Source organism: Solanum verrucosum, unplaced genomic scaffold, assembly GCF_900185275.1.
Source record: "Solanum verrucosum unplaced genomic scaffold, falcon-dt-bn FXZP01000144.1, whole genome shotgun sequence".
Lineage (NCBI taxonomy): Eukaryota > Viridiplantae > Streptophyta > Magnoliopsida > Solanales > Solanaceae > Solanum > Solanum verrucosum.
The window spans coordinates 210950-229504 of record NW_026020773.1 but is presented as its reverse complement, the minus strand read 5'-3'; the positions used below and the strand labels follow the sequence as shown (position 1 = coordinate 229504).

The 18555-nt window shown below is 34.4% G+C and overlaps 3 protein-coding genes across 4 annotated transcripts in view; all 3 read right to left on the bottom strand.

Moving 5' to 3' along the window:
- LOC125813008 (cytochrome b5) overlaps positions 1-8349 on the bottom strand; it is a 98383-nt gene extending 90034 nt beyond the window's left edge. The window contains exon 1 of the mRNA XM_049492498.1: positions 8339-8349. The gene's annotated coding sequence lies outside the window, so the exon portion shown is untranslated. The remainder of the gene's footprint in view (positions 1-8338) is intronic.
- LOC125812992 (nuclear transport factor 2-like) lies at positions 873-8796 on the bottom strand. 2 transcript variants are annotated; one of them, XM_049492482.1, is made up of 10 exons: positions 8664-8796; positions 8413-8489; positions 7243-7380; positions 6325-6613; positions 6016-6239; positions 5586-5757; positions 5350-5480; positions 5164-5229; positions 2832-2898; positions 873-1494 (listed from the first exon to the last, which is right to left on the bottom strand). In XM_049492482.1, exons 2-10 carry the CDS (start codon positions 8461-8463, stop codon positions 1196-1198), a joined length of 1437 nt encoding a protein of 478 aa, XP_049348439.1. In that variant the 5' UTR covers positions 8464-8489; positions 8664-8796; the 3' UTR covers positions 873-1195. The 2 variants fall into 2 exon arrangements, with proteins under 2 accessions (XP_049348439.1, XP_049348440.1); XM_049492483.1 differs by having other exon boundaries at positions 5356-5480.
- A 6261-nt stretch (positions 8797-15057) lies between these two features.
- LOC125812997 (uncharacterized) lies at positions 15058-18171 on the bottom strand. Its single transcript, XM_049492486.1, has 6 exons — positions 17858-18171; positions 17021-17220; positions 16345-16482; positions 16138-16218; positions 15419-15546; positions 15058-15253 (listed from the first exon to the last, which is right to left on the bottom strand). The coding sequence occupies exons 1-6, from the start codon at positions 18156-18158 to the stop codon at positions 15214-15216; spliced, it is 888 nt and encodes a 295-aa protein (XP_049348443.1). The 5' UTR covers positions 18159-18171; the 3' UTR covers positions 15058-15213.
- Between the last annotated feature and the right edge of the window lie 384 nt (positions 18172-18555).

Genomic DNA, 18555 nt, shown 5'->3' with positions numbered 1-18555 from the left:
TTCTATGAAAATAATTAGCTACAACAATTATGCATTTTGAGGCTTCATTGTAAATTGGCTAGCTTTACACTAGCTGTCAACCTACTGTAACGTTTCTACTTTATCCAGAGCGAACTTAGATAGGCGGAGTAGTTAGATATAAGGTGAACAATGTTTCTAGTATTAAATATGCTTTGAAGAAAACTACACTACTTGTCAAGTAGATTACTTCTTGTTTTAATCCTTAAATCTTATTCAAGCATAGTACTCTATTATAATGTGTTCTTGTTAGCATGATAATGTGTTTACACTATTCTTTTCTTCTTCTTTTTTACCATTCAATTTTAGAAACTTATTTATTGATTTGATTAATCCGTCACAAAACCTATCGCAATATTCTATTTAGACAAGGACATACATATATATGGGGGAAAACACCAAGGTCTGCAACAAATATTTTAAAGTTGCAACCATCAAAGTTCAAATCCTAAATCCATCAGTGACAAAAACACATAGTTAGTTTCCACGTAGACAGTTAAACATCTATATTTAAAGATTAATTGGAGTTTTTGTTCCTTCAATCCTCCATTTTTCAACATACTAGATCGCACAAACCCACCTCCCATCTACTGTGTTTTATATTTCTTGACATAACAAAAGGCCCAACTAAAAGTAGAAAACAAAAATGATGCAGGAACGAGGGACCAATGTTAAAAGGGCAGCATGGTGCATTAAACGCCTGCTATTGGCAGGGTCCAGAGAAGGACCGGACCACAAGAGTCTATTGTATGCAACCTTACCTGCATTTCTGCAAAGGGCCAATATTTACATTCACAAAATCAATCACATTTCAAGAAAGTGCAAAAGGGAGCATGTGAAGATGGACAGTATCCTCTGTTGATAGCTGATAATAGAATCCATGAGAGATAAATGACTAATATAAACTCATTGCCACAAACACAGCCTTCAAAGTAAAATAGTTCAACTCATACCATGAGCAAAAAGGACTGGATACCCTTCATGGGGGACTTAGATACTCTATATACTGCATAGCAAAAGCTACTTAAAAGTCAATTCCTACCCCACCTATACCAATTAAAGGGAATGTTAGGGAATTGATGATTAGCAAAGTGAGCTCTAAGAGAATTTCATAGCTCCTGACAAAACTTCTACCTGGACGTCAACTGTTAGAAATGCCAATGTAACAACTGAGCTACTACATTACAGGTGCAGCAATACCCTGTATGTGTTTGGCAGTTCCATTAAGCATACCCCCACCACGATTCGTTCGCACAACATAGCCACCTGGGTTATCAGTTCGCTGGTATGATTGGTATCCATCACCCCCACGATTAGATGGCCATCCGCGATGTCCACCTCTGTTGTTGAACTCAGTTCTTTCGCCAAAATCATCTCGAGCATAACCCCTGCCACCTCCATAGTTTCCTCGACCTCTTACTCCATAGTTCCTGTAACCAGAACCCCCTCCAGATGGAAATCTACCTCTAAAGTGACCTGAAATGATGAAAGAAAATTGATTCACAAAGAAGAAGGGATCTCAATCAGTCTCAAGAGAATAAGAATATGTTCTCTGCAGATTGTAGAAAGGTAGCACCAAAGCAGGATACAAATTCACTGTAAGAATTGATGAATGTGATATACAGGCTCGTGACAGCACAAATCCAGTCTCAACCAAATAATCTGAGTCTGTGGAAAGAAGAGCACAAATGTCTGAAACATAGTAATCATATGGCAACACCTCTGTAACAACCTAAGTTGCTCGGACTCTCAATGTTGCCGCACCCATGTCGGATCCTTCAAAATGTTCTTAGATATTTCCCTTTATAGATGCTAATCTGGAGAAACAGGCAGCATTACACACTGAGGCTCTTTATCCTCGCTTTAAGTAAACAAACAAACCAGAACATAGGCCATTCACAACACCCTTTCAGTTTCTTGTTCTCAATAATGCTACTGCGTGTCATTTACACAGTTTTTCAAAATTTCTATCAATATGGAATCATAGAGCACCTGTAGATTGTAGCTGGTATTGGAGGAAGCTAAATGCAATCAAGCTCCAAATGCAGGGTTGGTATAACCAAGGAAGATACATGCTCACACAAACTGGAAAATATTCCATCACTAGCAGTTACTTAGCACTAATTGGCCAACAACCACGTATGAGAACTGCTGAGCTAGTGTGGACATCTATGGCTCTACCTGAACATAGATTCATAACGTGGTTGGCTGTACAAGGAAGATTACTCACGCAGGAGAGGAAACTGAAATTACACATTCAGGTTGAGGACACTGATTGCTGCCTTTGTGATAAGAAGGTCATGGAGACTACACTGCACTTATTGGTGAAGTGTGAGTGGGCACAGGCTATATGGAAAGAGGTGGAACAATGGACAGGAATAGCGTTGCAAAACAATGGGATCAAGCCGACACTGGAAAGAATAATGTTGAAGCACTGGAAGAAAGTTAAGAAGGAGACTATTGCGGCAACTTGTGGAGCAATCATATATCACATACGGAGAGCCAGGAATTGGAAAAAGTTCAAAGGCAAGTCTGTACATACAAAGGAGGCGGCAACACAGATCAAAAAGGAGATTATAGAGAGATTACAATTTCTTAGTAGTTCAAAGAAAACACAGAGTTGTAGGAGTTTTGTTCAATTTTTACTTTGTAATTAAGTTTTTTGCTTTGTAGGAAGCCTAATCTCTGTTACAAGGTATAGGTGCTCTTTATTTGTACTGATTTTGATGGTATGGTAATCTTTTACGGTTGTTACCAAAAAAAACTATACAGATTAGTCATTCTCCAATTATTTCAGATAATATTGAACTTGCCTCGATAATTGGTAGACTTCTTCTCCTCAACATAAGCTTGACGTCCTCCAATTAAAATTGGAGATGCCTGAAATATAGGAAAAACCTTGTCAAAAAAGATGACGAGGAAAAGATAACTCAACAAGGCACTTCGAGCTAATGACATAGTAGTTGGAAACTAGTGGCAATAAAGAGTGACAGCTCTGGCGGCAAGTACTGTTTGAATACTTATAGTGTAGTGGTAGAAGCTGTGAGAAATATAGGAAAAGAATATTATTGAATTGTTGTTGTGTACATTATTACATTGAGACCCTATTTATAGACCCTAGAATACAATCCTTTACCAAGTAGGATACTATTTAGTATTCCTATTTCTATTTCTATTACTATTCCTATTCTAATAGGATTGTATAAACCTATTCCTATTCTAATAGAATTGTATAAACATATTCTTATTCTAATAGGATTGTATAAACCTATTCCTATTCTAACACTCCCCCTCAAGCTAGTGCATACAATTCATGTACCTAGCTTGTTACAAATGTAATTAACACGAGGACTGATGAGGGGCTTGGTGAAATCTGCAAGTTGATCACTCGACTTCACAAAATTGACAATCAATCTCAATGTGCTTGGTCTTCTCATGAAATACTGAATTTGATGCATAATGCCGATAAAACACAGAGTGATAAAATTACAGTGTTGGAACTTTCCAAACCAAACTTGCAAAGACTGTTTCAGACCATAGAGTGACTTACGTAATCAACATACAAGGCTACTAAACTCCCCCTGAGCAACAAAATTAGGTGGTTGCTCCATATAGACTTCTTCACAATGCAACGGTCGTAAGTGCTCAAAATCTAGTGTAAAGTATATGGATCATGTTGGAATCACTAGACGAGTTGATATCAGACAAGTCACCGAAAAACTAGCCAGAACATGCTCATATGCCGGAGTATTAGATTTGATGGCTAAAAGTGGTCACAATCTAAGAAATAAAATTATATGGGTAGAGTCGAAATGATGTCACAACCCAACTAGAAAATATAAATTATATAGGATAGTTTGAATTTATGGAACGACCCCATTGAAAAAGAGAAATAATATGGGTAGGGTCAGAATGTTGGCACGACCCTACTGAAAAAGAAACGGGTAGGGTTGGAATGATGGCACAACCCTACGCAAATCAGATTTGAGGAGTCACCGGAAAGACGAATGGAACTATGCAAATCAAATCTGAGGAGTCACTGAAAAGACACATGATGCTATGCAACTCAGATATGAGAAAATAGTTCGAAAAAATCCACGGTACTGCACAAATTAAATATGAAAAGTAGTCCGAAAAGATGCACGGTGCTACACAAATAAGATATGCAAAAAAGGTAGTCACCGGAAGGATGTCACGGTGCTACACAAATTATATATGAAAAAGTAGTCACTGGAATGATGACACAGTGCTACACAAAAAAGTAGACACCAGAATGATGGCACGGTGCTACAAAAATTAAATATGAAAAAGTAGTCACCGGAATGATAGCACGGTGCTACACAAATTAGATATAAGAAAATAGTCACCGGATAGATACACGGTGACCCAACTTTTGTTAACATAATCATTGGCCAGACGGGCAGCATCTATGGGTGCCACCCGCCGGCAGCGGAAGCTCTTTAATTCTCTACCAAGTTCGTAGAGGCTCTGATACCATGTGAGAAATATAGGAAAAGAATATTATTGAATTGTTGTTGTGTACATTATTACATTGAGACCCTATTTATAGACCCTAGAATACAATCCTTTACCAAGTAGGATACTATTTAGTATTCCTATTTCTATTTCTATTACTATTCCTATTCTAATAGGATTGTATAAACCTATTCCTATTCTAATAGAATTGTATAAACATATTCTTATTCTAATAGGATTGTATAAACCTATTCCTATTCTAACAGAAGCAATCATGTTTGCTAGCATAATTTTTCTCACTTATAAGCTGAAGTGGACTGCCTAAGGGAAAACCCTTTTTTCTGCTGCTTCAACCCTTCTTATGTTACCCTGACCAGTAGCTCTACTTGATAGGTATGTCTATTCATAAACGCTTAAAGGATTTGATTGTGCTTTTTCTCTTAACGTAAATTAACTGTGATTTCTTACTAGAAGATAACAGAAGCCACAATTAGGAAACACAGAAATATTCTAACTATTCTCAAATCACATGTGATCTTGAGATGGTCTGTATGAATTTCAGACGAGGGATGAAACATTGCAGTATGTTGTTGTAGTTTTATCCAGTCATATTCATCTATGTTAACTAATAAATCAGACATGATATCTAGAGAATGAAACTGAAGATACCTCAATAGCTTTCTGCAAAGCACTTGCCTCCTCAAATTCCACGAAACCATAAGAAAACCGTTGTAGCTGTCATCCACCAATTACAATTATTAACAAAATCAGTGAGCACACAAAAGAATCTATTAGCCAACAATCTACTCGGTTTTTTTCCTTAATTAGTTAGAATGTTAGGGGCTTAGGGCAAACCAATACTCTGTTATTTTTAACTTGAATGCCTCCATTCTTTATAGGCCCAAACTTCTTGAACTCATCAGCAAGTAAGCCCACAGTTGCAGTCGGAGGCAGACCTTTTACGTAGATTGAATAGCCATCTGTGACTGGAAGAAATTAAAGGAAACATATGAACAAGAAATCAAACATATTAACAGCAAGACAAAATTATAAAGAGACAGAAAGCAGAGCAGAATAGCACAGTTGTATACCTTCTCCCTCCTGGTTATTCACATTATCAACAGAATTTGAGCTGGAAGCTGGGCGAACAGTTGCTGTTACAGGAGGTTGATTCACTTGCTCAACACTCCTTGCCATGGGCTTCCGAGAAGCAGGTGCTGGAGGAGAGGAGAAACTCGCAGCACTTCCCTTGAGATGCATGACCTGGAAGAAAGTTACAAATTGTTTTAGCATAAAAAAGGTTCATCATTGCCCTCTCCCCTCTAAAAAATCATCTTTGCCAGAAACCAAGGCAGTAATCAAATAGACTTGGCAAATGATCTAATCTGTACTCAATAAACAGCACCACAGAATCTTACAGCTATCTTGTACGTTAACCTTTCCAAATTTAGCTCAACCCTTCTGAAAGAAACATGCAGAAGCAATAGGTTTCCAGTGATATTTTTTCCCAATCAAACTTACAATTGAAGCATATGACTTCTTAGGAGCATCTTCACTTTTGATGTTAGACTCAACTACTATTTGAGAGTCGTCTTGCATTTCATCAACGACCTCAGCGACAGGAACTTCCTCTTCAACAGGCACATCACCATTCTCAGGTGGATTGTAAACTTCTCCCTCATTAGCTTCCTCCACTGATAGTGTGCTCTGCTCGGAAATGTGATTTTGCTGCACTGGAGGGGAAGCTGCAACAGATAGTAAACACTTCAATCCTCAGTTGCCAATATAAGACAATATCAAACTAATAAATAATCTATCAGCTTAAATTACCTAGTTCAGGAGTGACAGGAGCCACCACATCAGTCTCCGGGACCTCGGTGAGATCATGTTGATCGACACTCTCTACATATCGAAACATGTCATTCAGAACAAAGTATCCTCGGTCTTGTGGTGCTAGGAAGAAAGTTTGGGAGAAATTCCGAATCAAGGTGTCGTTCCCAGTCAAAGATCCAGTCACAAAGACATGCACTCCCCCATTAAAGGATTCTTGTGAATCCACAGACTTAATCTCCGCTTTGAAGTCCCCATAGTTTAGTGAGAGTATCTTATGATTGATTGCCTATGTGTTTGACATCAAACAAAAGAAAATGAGGGTCTTTATCATATTAAACTCAAAAGTCAAAACTTAGCAGAGGGAATAACAGAGTAGCAGAGTAAGGAGTCAAATCCATCTCAATCTTGTAATGAAACGTGACTAGATCAATCTTGTAATGAAAAGATATTACACAAATTCAATTCTATATACCCAAACCAAAAAGACCTGCACAGTCAATCTTAGCATACTCGTCATGGTATAACATAGCCATAAGCCATGACTACCCATCTGAGTGCAGAATTAAATCAATTCAACAACGGTAAAAAAGTTAAAGCCCCTTTACCACCTTTTTACATCAATGTCTCAATTTCAAACTAGTTGCCATTGGTTATATAACTCATCATTATATATTTTCTTCAACATGGACATGTTTCATTCCCATACTCAATAATTCATCTTTTAAGACAAAAAAGGGGCTCTGTAACACTAAAAGTTATTTCTGAACACTTAACAAATTTATCTTTTAATACAAACTAGGGACTCTCTAAGAGTAGAAAGTTTTTATATTTTTTCTATCTGACATACAAATTTCCAAGCAAACTAAGATGACCAGATACAAGAAAATACACATTAGTTTTAATTCAGTAGCTTACTTCCATGGTAGTGGTGATGCTCATTGAGCCATCATCTTCAGGTCGTCCAAGTTTGCTTATATCCTGATAAAACCTAAAAACCAGTCCAGGAGAATGGTGCAGAATATGATAATACTGCTGCACAAAAGCATTTCCAACCTATAACCAAAAAAAAAAAAAAAAGGTGAGCCCAAATTCAGTATCCAACTCACCCTAGTGTTATCACAGGCGAAAAGCACAATAAAAAGCTCTAAGGTCTATAGCAAAGTGCAAATAACACATGGGCTTTAATGAAGAAAGGCGCAAATGGAGAGAACAATACAAATATGTATGTGTCGTCCAAAACTAATCATGAATAACAAAACACACGGACAAAGAAATTGAAAACTAGTTATTTATAAAACGAAATATCAACTATTTACTGTTGCCTCTTCCGAATTACACTCATTGGCAAGAAAAAAGTTGCCACAGATCCCTGATGACAACTGTAATAGGAAAGTAGTGCAGAGCATGCATATGCAAGGAACAGTAACATCAACATAATGTGATCACCTAAACATAATAAACAACAATACATCAATAAGGCTAATAGAGAAAACAATACAAATATGTATGTGACGTCCAAGACTAATAATTATAAGCATGAATAGCAAACACATGGACAAAGAAATTGAAAACTAATTATTGATAAAACAAAATATCAATATTTTTTGCGCCCTGATGACAGCACAAAAGTGCCTGCTAAGCAAAGCGCTCAACATGTTTTACGCCTCAGGCTTAAGTGAGCCTTTGACAATACTGACCCACCACCACCACCAACATACCTAGTGAAACACCACAAAGCAGGGTCTGTAAGGGTAGAGTGTAACCAGACCTTACCCCTACTTCGAGGTTGTTTCCGAAAGAAAAGTAGTTACAGAAAGGAAAAACAGCAGTGAAGTAAACATGACAAACTAATAATAAAGTGGTGCAGAGCATACATGCAAGGAACCGTAACATCAACAAATCATAGTGGGATCACCTAAACATAATAAACAACAGATGAAAACAATACCAAAAGCCATACAATACATCAATAAGTCTAATACTACGACATACACAACACTAACCCACCCATGAAAAACAAAACACCCAATACAAAACTAAGCTCAGAAAACCGAAAATCTCAAAAGGGTAGGTTAAAATACGCACAACTTGAGCAGGGACAGGTTGTTGCACTACTGCCGCTGCTGCAGCCTCCATTTGTTGATCAAACTCGAACCCACAAACTGTCAAAAACCCAAAATTGAAAAAAAGCAAACAAAATGTATAAGCTCAAAAATTCAAAACCCTATATATCTATCATAAAACAGAAAAGATACGCACGTAAAACTGAAATATAGAAACAAAACTAATCATCACATGAATCAGTAAGCACAAAAAAAAAAAACCGGTTGTTATACCTGGATATATGTAGTGTTAGCCGGTGAAGTTCTCCCGTTTACTCGCTTCGCGAACACACAGAGTCTCTCTATATCTCTGTAATGGAGAATGGAAAGGGCAGTATTTGTAGGGTTTTTGCAGAGCACGAAGAGGTGGAAAGTGAGAACAAAAGGGTTTATGCCAATAAGCTCCTTTGTTTGATTGAAAACAAGTTATTTCGCTATTTTATTTTAATTAAATACAAAAGTTTTCTTTTATTTATTTTAATAAATTAAAAATATTTTCTTCTTCTAATATAATATTTATTATTAAATAATTACATAAATTATAATATTTATAAATAATAATTAGTAAGATTAATCTAATGAAATATAATTTTTTAATGGGAATACTAAACCAACAATAATTAATTGAAGAAAATTGAAAAGATTGATTGTTTAGGAATAGTTTGATTGGCAAATAAATTATGTTTGAGATTATAATTTATAATTTTTTATACGGAGATTAAATAATAATAATAATAATAATAATAATAAAGTTATTTAGTAAATGTATTTTGTTGATAGATGAGTATTTGGTTGATTAGACTAGACTAGAAAAGGGTTATAAAGTTTTATTTCTTGACCTTTTCAACATACTTTGGGAGAAAAGTTTTGTAAAAGGAAAAATGTTATTATTTATTTTGAGATTAGTAATTTCAAAATTGTTAAGTCACATAAAGTATGTGATAGAAATAATATTACAATTATGATTTAAATAATTTCGTTTTAAAAAAATTATACAAAATGTGGGATTAAGTAAACCCATATTTAGTCATGGAAAAGTTTCAAGTGAATACTACTTAGATTGTGTGATAATATAAAATTGGAAAAATTGTATAAAATAGCAAACTATTAATTAAAATTGAATGTTATAACTACAGTTTCATTTAATTCCAATTTGTAGCAAACACTTTTACATTTGCTTCTCTCCCTAAAAATCTCGCTCGCCACTCTCCCTGTGTAACACCCCACTACTAGAAAGACTTAGAATTAGAAAAAAACCGTTTTTGAAAATAATCAAATTTGAAAAGTTTGACAAAATTAAGCTAAGTATGAGTTTTGGGTCAACTTCAAACGACCATAACTCCTAGCTCAGGATGAGTTGGGTGTGCTACAAGATACCGTAGGAAATATCTTTGAATTATCTTTCCAACGCCACCAAGTTTGATCAGTTTTGAGTTCGTATGAGGGAGATATGCCCATTTGAAGTTGGGTTGTCTAGATAAGGAAAGTCAACCGGATTTTAGAAGGGTGTTATGGTCTTTTCACTACCCAATTAGTTAAATTCATTTTTGATAATTAAGTTGGGGTCTCAACTGATTGGATTCAGTTTACGCTTCATAAAAATAAGTTAGGGTTTTGAGAGAAGAGAAAAAAAGAGAAGAAAAAAGGAGAAGAAGCTTGGAATCGTCGGGTTCTTGAAGAATTGCTTGAGGATTTGGCCAACGGTTGATCCTTACGAGGTATATGAGATCACATAGCATTGGGTTAGTTCATCACACGTCAATCATGATTCTATTTAGCGAAATTATGTTCTTGAAAGTATAGACATTGAGTTCTTGATGGATTTGTTTGAAGTTTCTATTGGGTTCTTGATTGTTGAAGTTGTTGAGAAGTTCTTGATTTAAATTCATGAAATTAGATGTCGTTTTGAGTAGATTCTTGCATAATTTGGTTATGTAGTCGAATCTAAGTGTTTGGGGAAAGAACCAATTGAATCTAGAAGGCCTAGAGTTGAAAAACGAGCAAGAAAAATCAGAGATTTTTTAGGCAGGGGTCTAGGGTGCCGCATTAGCCAGAACGCCCCAGTTGGGGTTCTGAAGTTTGGGCTCTTGGGCGCCACGCCAGCCAATGCGCCTCAACCCAGTAACTAAAGTTTTACCTCTGGCGCTTCGCGCCACTCAGAGCGTCAGGGATGTCAGGTCTTCTACCTTTCTCACTTCTTTCTGTACAAGTTTCCTTTAAACGTACCTATGTTTCCTAGTTGTTTTTTACACTCTAAGGTACGTCTAAACAACATGAAATCATCCATAACATGAGATCATGAGCCTTGAATCCATAATTCAATTTAAGGAAAGTTAAGAGTCAAGTCAAGAGAAGTTAAGAGTCAAGTCAAGAGAAGTTCATAAGAGTTTTTCAAAAGTCTTTTACAAATGTATAACTTTGTTTTAAGACTTGAGTTTTGAGTTGAGTAAAGAGTAAAGAGTAAAGATTGAAGTTCATTTCTTCAAAAGAGTATATTGGGACTATGTATTTCCAAAGAGTAAATGTTTTCACATTTAAGAAAAAAAGAAAACTTTGATTTCCAAAAGAGCCTTTGAACTAGTTTTTCAGTAAAGAGTAAATGCTTTCACAATTAAGCAAGAGAGGAAACGTTGATTTCCAAGAGAGACTTTGAGCTAAGTTTTGAGCAAGTATCTCAAACCACAGAAAAAAGTTATGTTTTTAAACATAATAGCTAGTATTATATTTTGGGAGTAGTATTGAACACCGATATAGGGGAGAGTTCAGACAACTCTCAGGCCCTATAAACCATTTAGCCATCATGGGTAGAAAAAAGTCATATTTTTTAGATGATTCTTTAGTGCTTTTTAGCATAGATTAGTGGATCCACTTAGTAGTCAGGTTCTATGCCATCGGCAAGGTATAAGACGGCCTTGACAACGTGAGACAAAACGTTGTATCATCACAATAGCTCTTAAGTGATGGTTGTCGATTAGAGAAACTCCCACAAAAGTATTTTTTATTCTTATATACACAGAAGTAAATTGTATTTTTATATACATTCCAGAGTTTATATTGTATTTTTGCATACATACAGAGTTACTATTGTATTTCTAAATACACAGAGTTATTATCCAAGTTTTAAAAGTTTTTCTTTATATTGCATTCATATTATTGCTTTATATTGAAATGAGTTAAGTTGAGTTGAGTTGAGCCCATGTATATTCCTTTCAAGCTTATGTCTTGTTTAGTATTCCTCTTGCATGCTCGTATATTCAATGTACTGATGTCAGTTGGCCTGCATCTTTTTATGATGTAGATTCAAGTAACCAAGACAACATCCAACGCATCGTTGATCCAGTTGAGCTTCAGAGTTGTCGGTGAGCCTCCTTGCTTCCGGAAGATCCCATTTGTATTGCTTTTCAGTATTTTAGTTCATTAGAATGTCGTAGGTCTTGTCCCGACATCCATCTCAGTTATTAGAGGCTTCATAGACAGTTAGTTAGTTCATTTGTCATTATCTTGTTATTGTCTTATGTTTGAGACTTGAGTTGCCACTTGGCCAGTGAATGTTATCGTAATACATTCGAAGTTATATTTTGATCTTTCAATTTACTTTTAAAGGTACAGTTATGTTGAGTTAAGTCTTCCGCTGAGTAAGTAAGTCAGGCCAAGGGTTTGTGTGGGGTCAATAATGGTTCTCGAGTGTCAGTCCCTCCCCTGATCTCGCTCGCCTCTCTCACTTCATACAAACACAAATGCATAAAAATTATGTTTGTGTTTGTATAAAGCGAGAGAAAACTGTATATACAGATACAAATACATATATCTTCCTTCTAAACACTTATAATTATACTAATACAAATCTTCTGCTACCAGTTCTCTTTTGCCTTTCTCTCTTTCTCGTTTTATATTAATACAAATTATACAAATTACAATGTATAATTTGTGTTGTATAAGGCGCGAGATAGATTTAATAGAGTAATTTCCCTAGATAGTCACCCATGTTTGGGAAATTACCTAGAAATATCACTTAAGTTTATTTTAGGACTATAATATCATCTAACTTTGCCTATTTTCCTCAAAATATACTTGACACAAAAAATACATTATCTCTCACTAGGATGCCATGTTTAATTTATTAATAATATTTTTTTAATTCTTTAAATGACAGCTTGTTTAATGTATATATAAGAGAGCATTAATCCATTATCTATGAAAATGTAGTTACTTCAATTCTATAGCTAAACTCTTTATCCTATGTTTCATTTACGAGTATTTGCCGTTATATCCATACAAAAATTTAGTCTTGTTGTCGAGGAAAAAATTAAACTAGTTACTTGAAGCTGATGAAGAAACAATAAATTTAGTTGGATATTTAGAGATAAACTAGATATTAGAAACATTGATTTTTACACAAATTATAAATATCCGTTGCTTGTTCACGGTGAAAAATCAAAGGTTTCTTGTTCATGGTAAAAAAAAGATTTTTACACACACTATAAACATTCGTTCAAAGCTTAGGCAGATTTATACAATAGAAATATCTGATTCAAAAACAAGCAAGCAAAAAACCCCTAAATTTTAAGAAAATTACTCCAATAGCATGTTAAGTATTCAAATTATTTCACAATTTACACTTCAAAAATAAAAGAATCAAAAGAAAACTTGAGTTTTACCTCGTGGCGATTTCTTTGGTCATCAAAGGTATACAGCGGCTTAGGAGACAGTTCCTTATGCAAATTCGTTAATTTATTCCTTGAAGAACCGGAGAAACCACATATTTTCTTGAAGAATCGGAGGAGCTCATATTAGAGTTCGTTATGTAAATTTTTTTTATTGGGTATAATGTATGGATTGTCTAAAATTTTTAAAAAAATTGTTAATAATTAAAAAAAAAAAGAATAATGTGACATGGCATCCTAGTAGGAAAGAGATAATGTATTTATTGTGTCAAATATATTTTGAGGAAAATATGTAAAGTTGAGTGATATTGTAGTCCTAAAACAAACATAAGTGATATTTCTAAGTAATTTTCCAAACATGGGTGACTATCTAGGGAAATTACTCAGATTTAATATACAAATATTTTATTTCGATTCAATTGAATACAAACTCAAATTTTATGTAGATATACAAACAAAATCATTGATACATATACATAGTAGTTACATATATACAATTATCTAACTGATATACATATATCGCTGCGTTTTTATACAAATGAGACTCCTGCCTGCAATTTATACAAATCCAATGCTTATTCTCAAATAGCAAAACTTTAGCTATAAAGCGCTAATACGATTTTTATGTTTGCTAAACCTAAAATTTACTCTTATAAAATTACCTGTTAATTTTGTGAAAAAAGGCAAAAAGCATAAAGTATATATAATATATTAACAAGGCGAAATGGTCTAATAGATCCATGTACTTGTATGCGTTTGTATTCTGAACCTTTCTACTTACCTTTTTGTCAACTGAACCATTTAACTCAATAAAACACAATATCTTAAACACTTTTGACCATTGATCAAACTTATGTGGCAATTTAATTGTTGAGTTGGCATAAGTACGCGATCTCACACAAAAAAGGAGAGTGAAATTTAGACTAAAAATGATTAAAAGAAAAAGGGAAATACAATAAAAAGAACAAAATAAAAATTATAAACTTCACTCTTTCTTCTTTCACCTTCCCTGGTCTTCCCCCACCCAATCCCCCATTCCTTTCGTTCTCCCTTCCTCCACTCCTTTCCTGTTCTTTTTCTCTTTTTTCTTTTTCATTTTCTCTTTCCCAAATTAGAAACGAGATCGTGCAAAAAATAGAACAAAATGAGCAAAAGAAAATCAAGAAAATTGGTGCAATATCCAAATCCACAGAAAAAATATGTCTAATGAGTATCTTGAACTCTTTTTGTTGCTAAAATTGTTAGTAATTTTAGTGCTCCATCTTTAAATCTGTTATTGTTCTTTATTTGTCTTTCTTTTCTATTTTCTAGGGTAAAGTGACAAAGTAATTGTTGAATGTAAATTAGTTGAAGTATGTTGGATAAAATTATGTATAAATATTATAATATATCGAAATACTTCAATGGTGATTTATTGGCATCCATGGAGAAAAAAGTTTTACATGTGTTGGTCAAGTGATATGAAGATGAAGATGGAGTGAAAAAGAAGAAAAAAATAATTTATTTTAAAAAAATAAATAATAAGTGGCGTGTCATATAAAATCTAATGTGGTGATGACATGTAATTTTTATTGTGCGTTTGAAGTTCGCACAATGTCAAATGGGTTTTAAATGCTAAATTTCATTGAATTTAAGGATTCAGTTGGTAAATGGTTTAGAAAAAGGGTTCAATAATACAAACTCATACAAATACAAGAATCCATCACACTATTTTGCCTATTAACGATGTAGGTCAATTTATGATCTTAAATAATATTTTAAATGTTGATATTTAGATTTTTATGATGCAATCTTATCATGTTATTGTGTGTACATCAAAAGATTTAAAATAAATTTATTATCTTATCATTGTATGTAGGCGAATACTTATAGCTAAAAGTGTACGTAGGATGATAGGGAGACTGTTTCCGATAAACCTCAACTGAAGGAAAGATAAAAAAGCAGTAAAAAACAAAAAATGTAACTTGATGTGACATTGCCATAAAATTATTTATTTATTTATTTATTTATTTGTTTATTAACAAGAAGATAACATAAAAAGAAGAAGTTGTAAAAACTCAAAGTTGATTGCACATTACAAGCACCAACATATGTTACAGTCTCTAATTAGAGTTCAACACTTATGCTGGAAGTCGAACCATCATTTGACCTTGCATGACACTGCAAATCAAAGAAAGACACCTAGTTGTCAAACGAGTTCAACTTTTATCTACTGACGTTTACTTATCAGGTTACTTTTCGGTAACTATGAATAATCGTTCATGAAGAATGGAATTAGTAGGTTACGTGTTGTAACATGTTAAAATATACTGATAATAGACTCACCTCTTGACATAATAATAACAGAAATCGGCCAAAACGAATGTTTGAACAATTTCTGCCAAAATGATCATTGGTATCCAAAAGAAGCCCCCTCCACTCAAAGACAGATATGAACCAGATGTATCATAGACCTGCATATGAATAAACTCGGAGACTATAAGTATTGACGGATTAGAATTTTAAGTCTATGAATATGAAGTGTCATTGAACTCACTAATAGCGACAATAGGTGACAACAAAGTATAAAGTTGCATATTTTCGAAATTTCTACATGCGCACACACACACGCGCGTCCATTTTGTGAAAGCTGCGAGTGCAACTGCATCCGCCTCTGGTTACAAGGGCTAGCATGGGGAAGTGCACAAATAGAGTCGAATCCTAAACTTTTAGTCAGTGAATATGAAGTGTCGTTGAACTCACTACTTGCAACAATTGGTGCGAACAAAGTGTTTATTTTAGAACTTTGTTCACATATTATTGTTCTCGAAAGTAGTGAGTGCAACTTCATCCTCCCCTAGTTATGGGGTTTTGCCACACTCTAACGTGGGAAAATGTATATATCGTGATCTGTATGCGCATTAAGCTTTGGAAATCCAATCTCGAGGGAGGTAAATATAGAACAAATTGATCTGTTTCCAATCTCGAGGGAGGTAAATATAGAACAAATTGATCTGTTTAGTTCAAAACTTATAAGCTACTGCAAGAAAAACTCCAAAACGAACCTTAATGATCCAATGAGCACAACTGAAGAATCTTGAAACGCCCAATGCGAACACATAATGGGCTGTGAACGGCTCAATAATCTGAAATACAAGAACAGGAAACAGTATTGGTACTTCATTTAGAAAATTAAGAACGCATGAATTCAAACATTTTTTCTTCTCTTTTCTAATTCATGTGACGGAAAGAACAAATATATATATATGTACCTTGACATTCTGCATCAAGCGAAGCTGAGGCAGCACGGAGACGCCTTCTATATACACAGCAAAAGCCCAGAGTATACTGAGAATAAGATTATTCGTCCGAGGATGGATAAAGAAAGCTATCACCAAAGAAGGTACTATCTGTGGAGAGAAAAACATGATCCAAAAAGCAATGTCATTACTCATGAAGCAATTTTACTTCCAATGTATATTTCACAACTATCTTGCACGAAACAGCTAGATGTAGTACAAACACCATCAGCATCAGGGGCGAAGCTACGTGTAATAAAGGGCTTAATTGAATCCAACTATTTCTTTGTTTTGTTTATATATAAATTATTGAATTCTCTTGGCATTAGATAAACTTCTAGTGTGGTGACGAAGGTCGCTCAAAAGCCGCTTTAGGTCGTACGTTCTAATCTCAGGTGAGACACTCTTATTCCCATCGTCGTAATTCTTCTCAAGAATGCCAAACTTGAGATTCGGACAATCTACACAATTTTAAGAATGTAACCTGAAATGTTGAGCCAATTAAATTCAAAATTTTGGATCCACATCTGGACACGAACGTACTAATAAGTTTAGAATCAATAAAGGGATCAACAAACTAACATGCGTTTTACTTCAACAACTATAGGAGAGAAAAAACTCAGGGGAGGGAAAGGTATAAACTACGTACCACGATATATTTCTTCATGTTATCCAAATCTGCCATGTAGGATGACTTCAACTTGTATTTCATCATAAATATAAGCCAGAACGTTGCCACGAGAGTGACAAGGTCTAGTATAGTATGAATATCTCCTTCGATTTGAAGACTACAAAATAATCTTGCAAATAAAAACGTTGCTGTGAGCTGTTGAGTCTTCAATGAAAGGCCTAAGTACAGCAGCAGCAAAAAGTTGTTAGAAGATTGTTGAAAGTGAAAGTTGAATACTCAGCTTTATTTAACAGCATTAATTGGTCGCCTAGAACAAATAGTAAATAACTTGCTATCACAAATTAAATTACACAAAAGATATATAAAAAAGACCATTATACTGTCATGTAGGATTAAGAGTTTGGGGTTCTAAATATTCTGTTTTTAAAAAAAGAAACTTCTTGTTGAAAGTGGGGTTTGAACCCACAACTCTAGCTTGACAACCCCTTCCTTGCCACTTATGCGCAATCAATTTTGTTAGGAATTCACAAGTTAATATATATATTTATTTAATTTTCTAATACAATTACAAAGTCTATGAAAAAGTTACTAGATTTGTCTGAACCCACGAAGCCCTACCTAGCTCCCCCTACTAGAGTATCATTTTCCCCAAGTAAAACACTTTTGTGAATATTAGAACAGGTGTTTGGCCAAAGTTTCTGGAGAACAAAAATACTTCTCTCAGTTTCTAATTTCTGTTACAACTCAAAAGCACTTTTCACTTTTTCCTAAAAGTCTGGCCAAATACCTCAGATTTTTAACTCATAAATTGATTTGCAGAAAAGTTAAACAAATATTTATATGTAAAATTAGTACCTGAGCAAGTCTTGTGTGTTGTCAATTTGTAAATAAGGACCAAAATTCCAACGAAATGTGCAAATTCAGCCAAAACGAAGAAGTGATTGTGTTCGTGAACAAGGAGTTTTAGAGTTACTAGTAAAGTAAGAACAGTGAAAACACCCAAAAATGTCTTCACTTTGTTTGATTGTTTTCTAACCCATGAAAATAGCTTCTGCAATGGCCTTTGAACTCCTTTCTGACCCATCTTCTTTACCCCTTTCTCTTTCTCTTTCTCTTTCTCTCTCTCTACTTCTTCTGAAAAACTCAATAAATGCATGTATAAAGTGGGGTTTGGTACTATCTAGAAAGAGAGAGAGACAGAGAGCACGTTTTCCATGTTTAAATTCATCCTTGTTTGTTCAAAATTGTTTGTCAGATCAGATAGAATTATGGGGATATTAATAAGTTATTGATTAGTTATGAGTAAATTTATGTATACTTTTGTTATCTTACCGATTAGTTATGAGTAAATTTATGTACTTTTCTATCTCATAGTAGATGCACATTTTACTAAAAATATTTATCTCATATTATTACTTCGTCACTTACACTTTGTTTAAATGGTTGTTAAGTATTTTTTAATAATGTATTGTATCGTACGATATTGTTTAATAAATACAGTGTTTGAATAGGTTGTAATTTGTTATGTTCTTTGTCATTACCTAATATCACAT

Coding starts and splice junctions, on each gene's coding strand:
- LOC125812992 (XM_049492482.1), bottom strand. CDS start 8,463: ATGGAGGCTGCAGCAGCGGCAGTAGTGCAACAACCTGTCCCTGCTCAA. Junction 6,614..7,242: donor GCATCACCACTACCATGGAA/GTAAGCTACTGA, acceptor TCAAACACATAG/GCAATCAATCATAAGATACT. Junction 5,481..5,585: donor GAATAACCAGGAGGGAGAAG/GTATACAACTGT, acceptor AATTTCTTCCAG/TCACAGATGGCTATTCAATC.
- LOC125812997 (XM_049492486.1), bottom strand. CDS start 18,158: ATGCATTTATTGAGTTTTTCAGAAGAAGTAGAGAGAGAGAAAGAGAAA. Junction 17,221..17,857: donor AACACACAAGACTTGCTCAG/GTACTAATTTTA, acceptor TGCTGTACTTAG/GCCTTTCATTGAAGACTCAA. Junction 15,254..15,418: donor TGTTATTATTATGTCAAGAG/GTGAGTCTATTA, acceptor TTTGATTTGCAG/TGTCATGCAAGGTCAAATGA.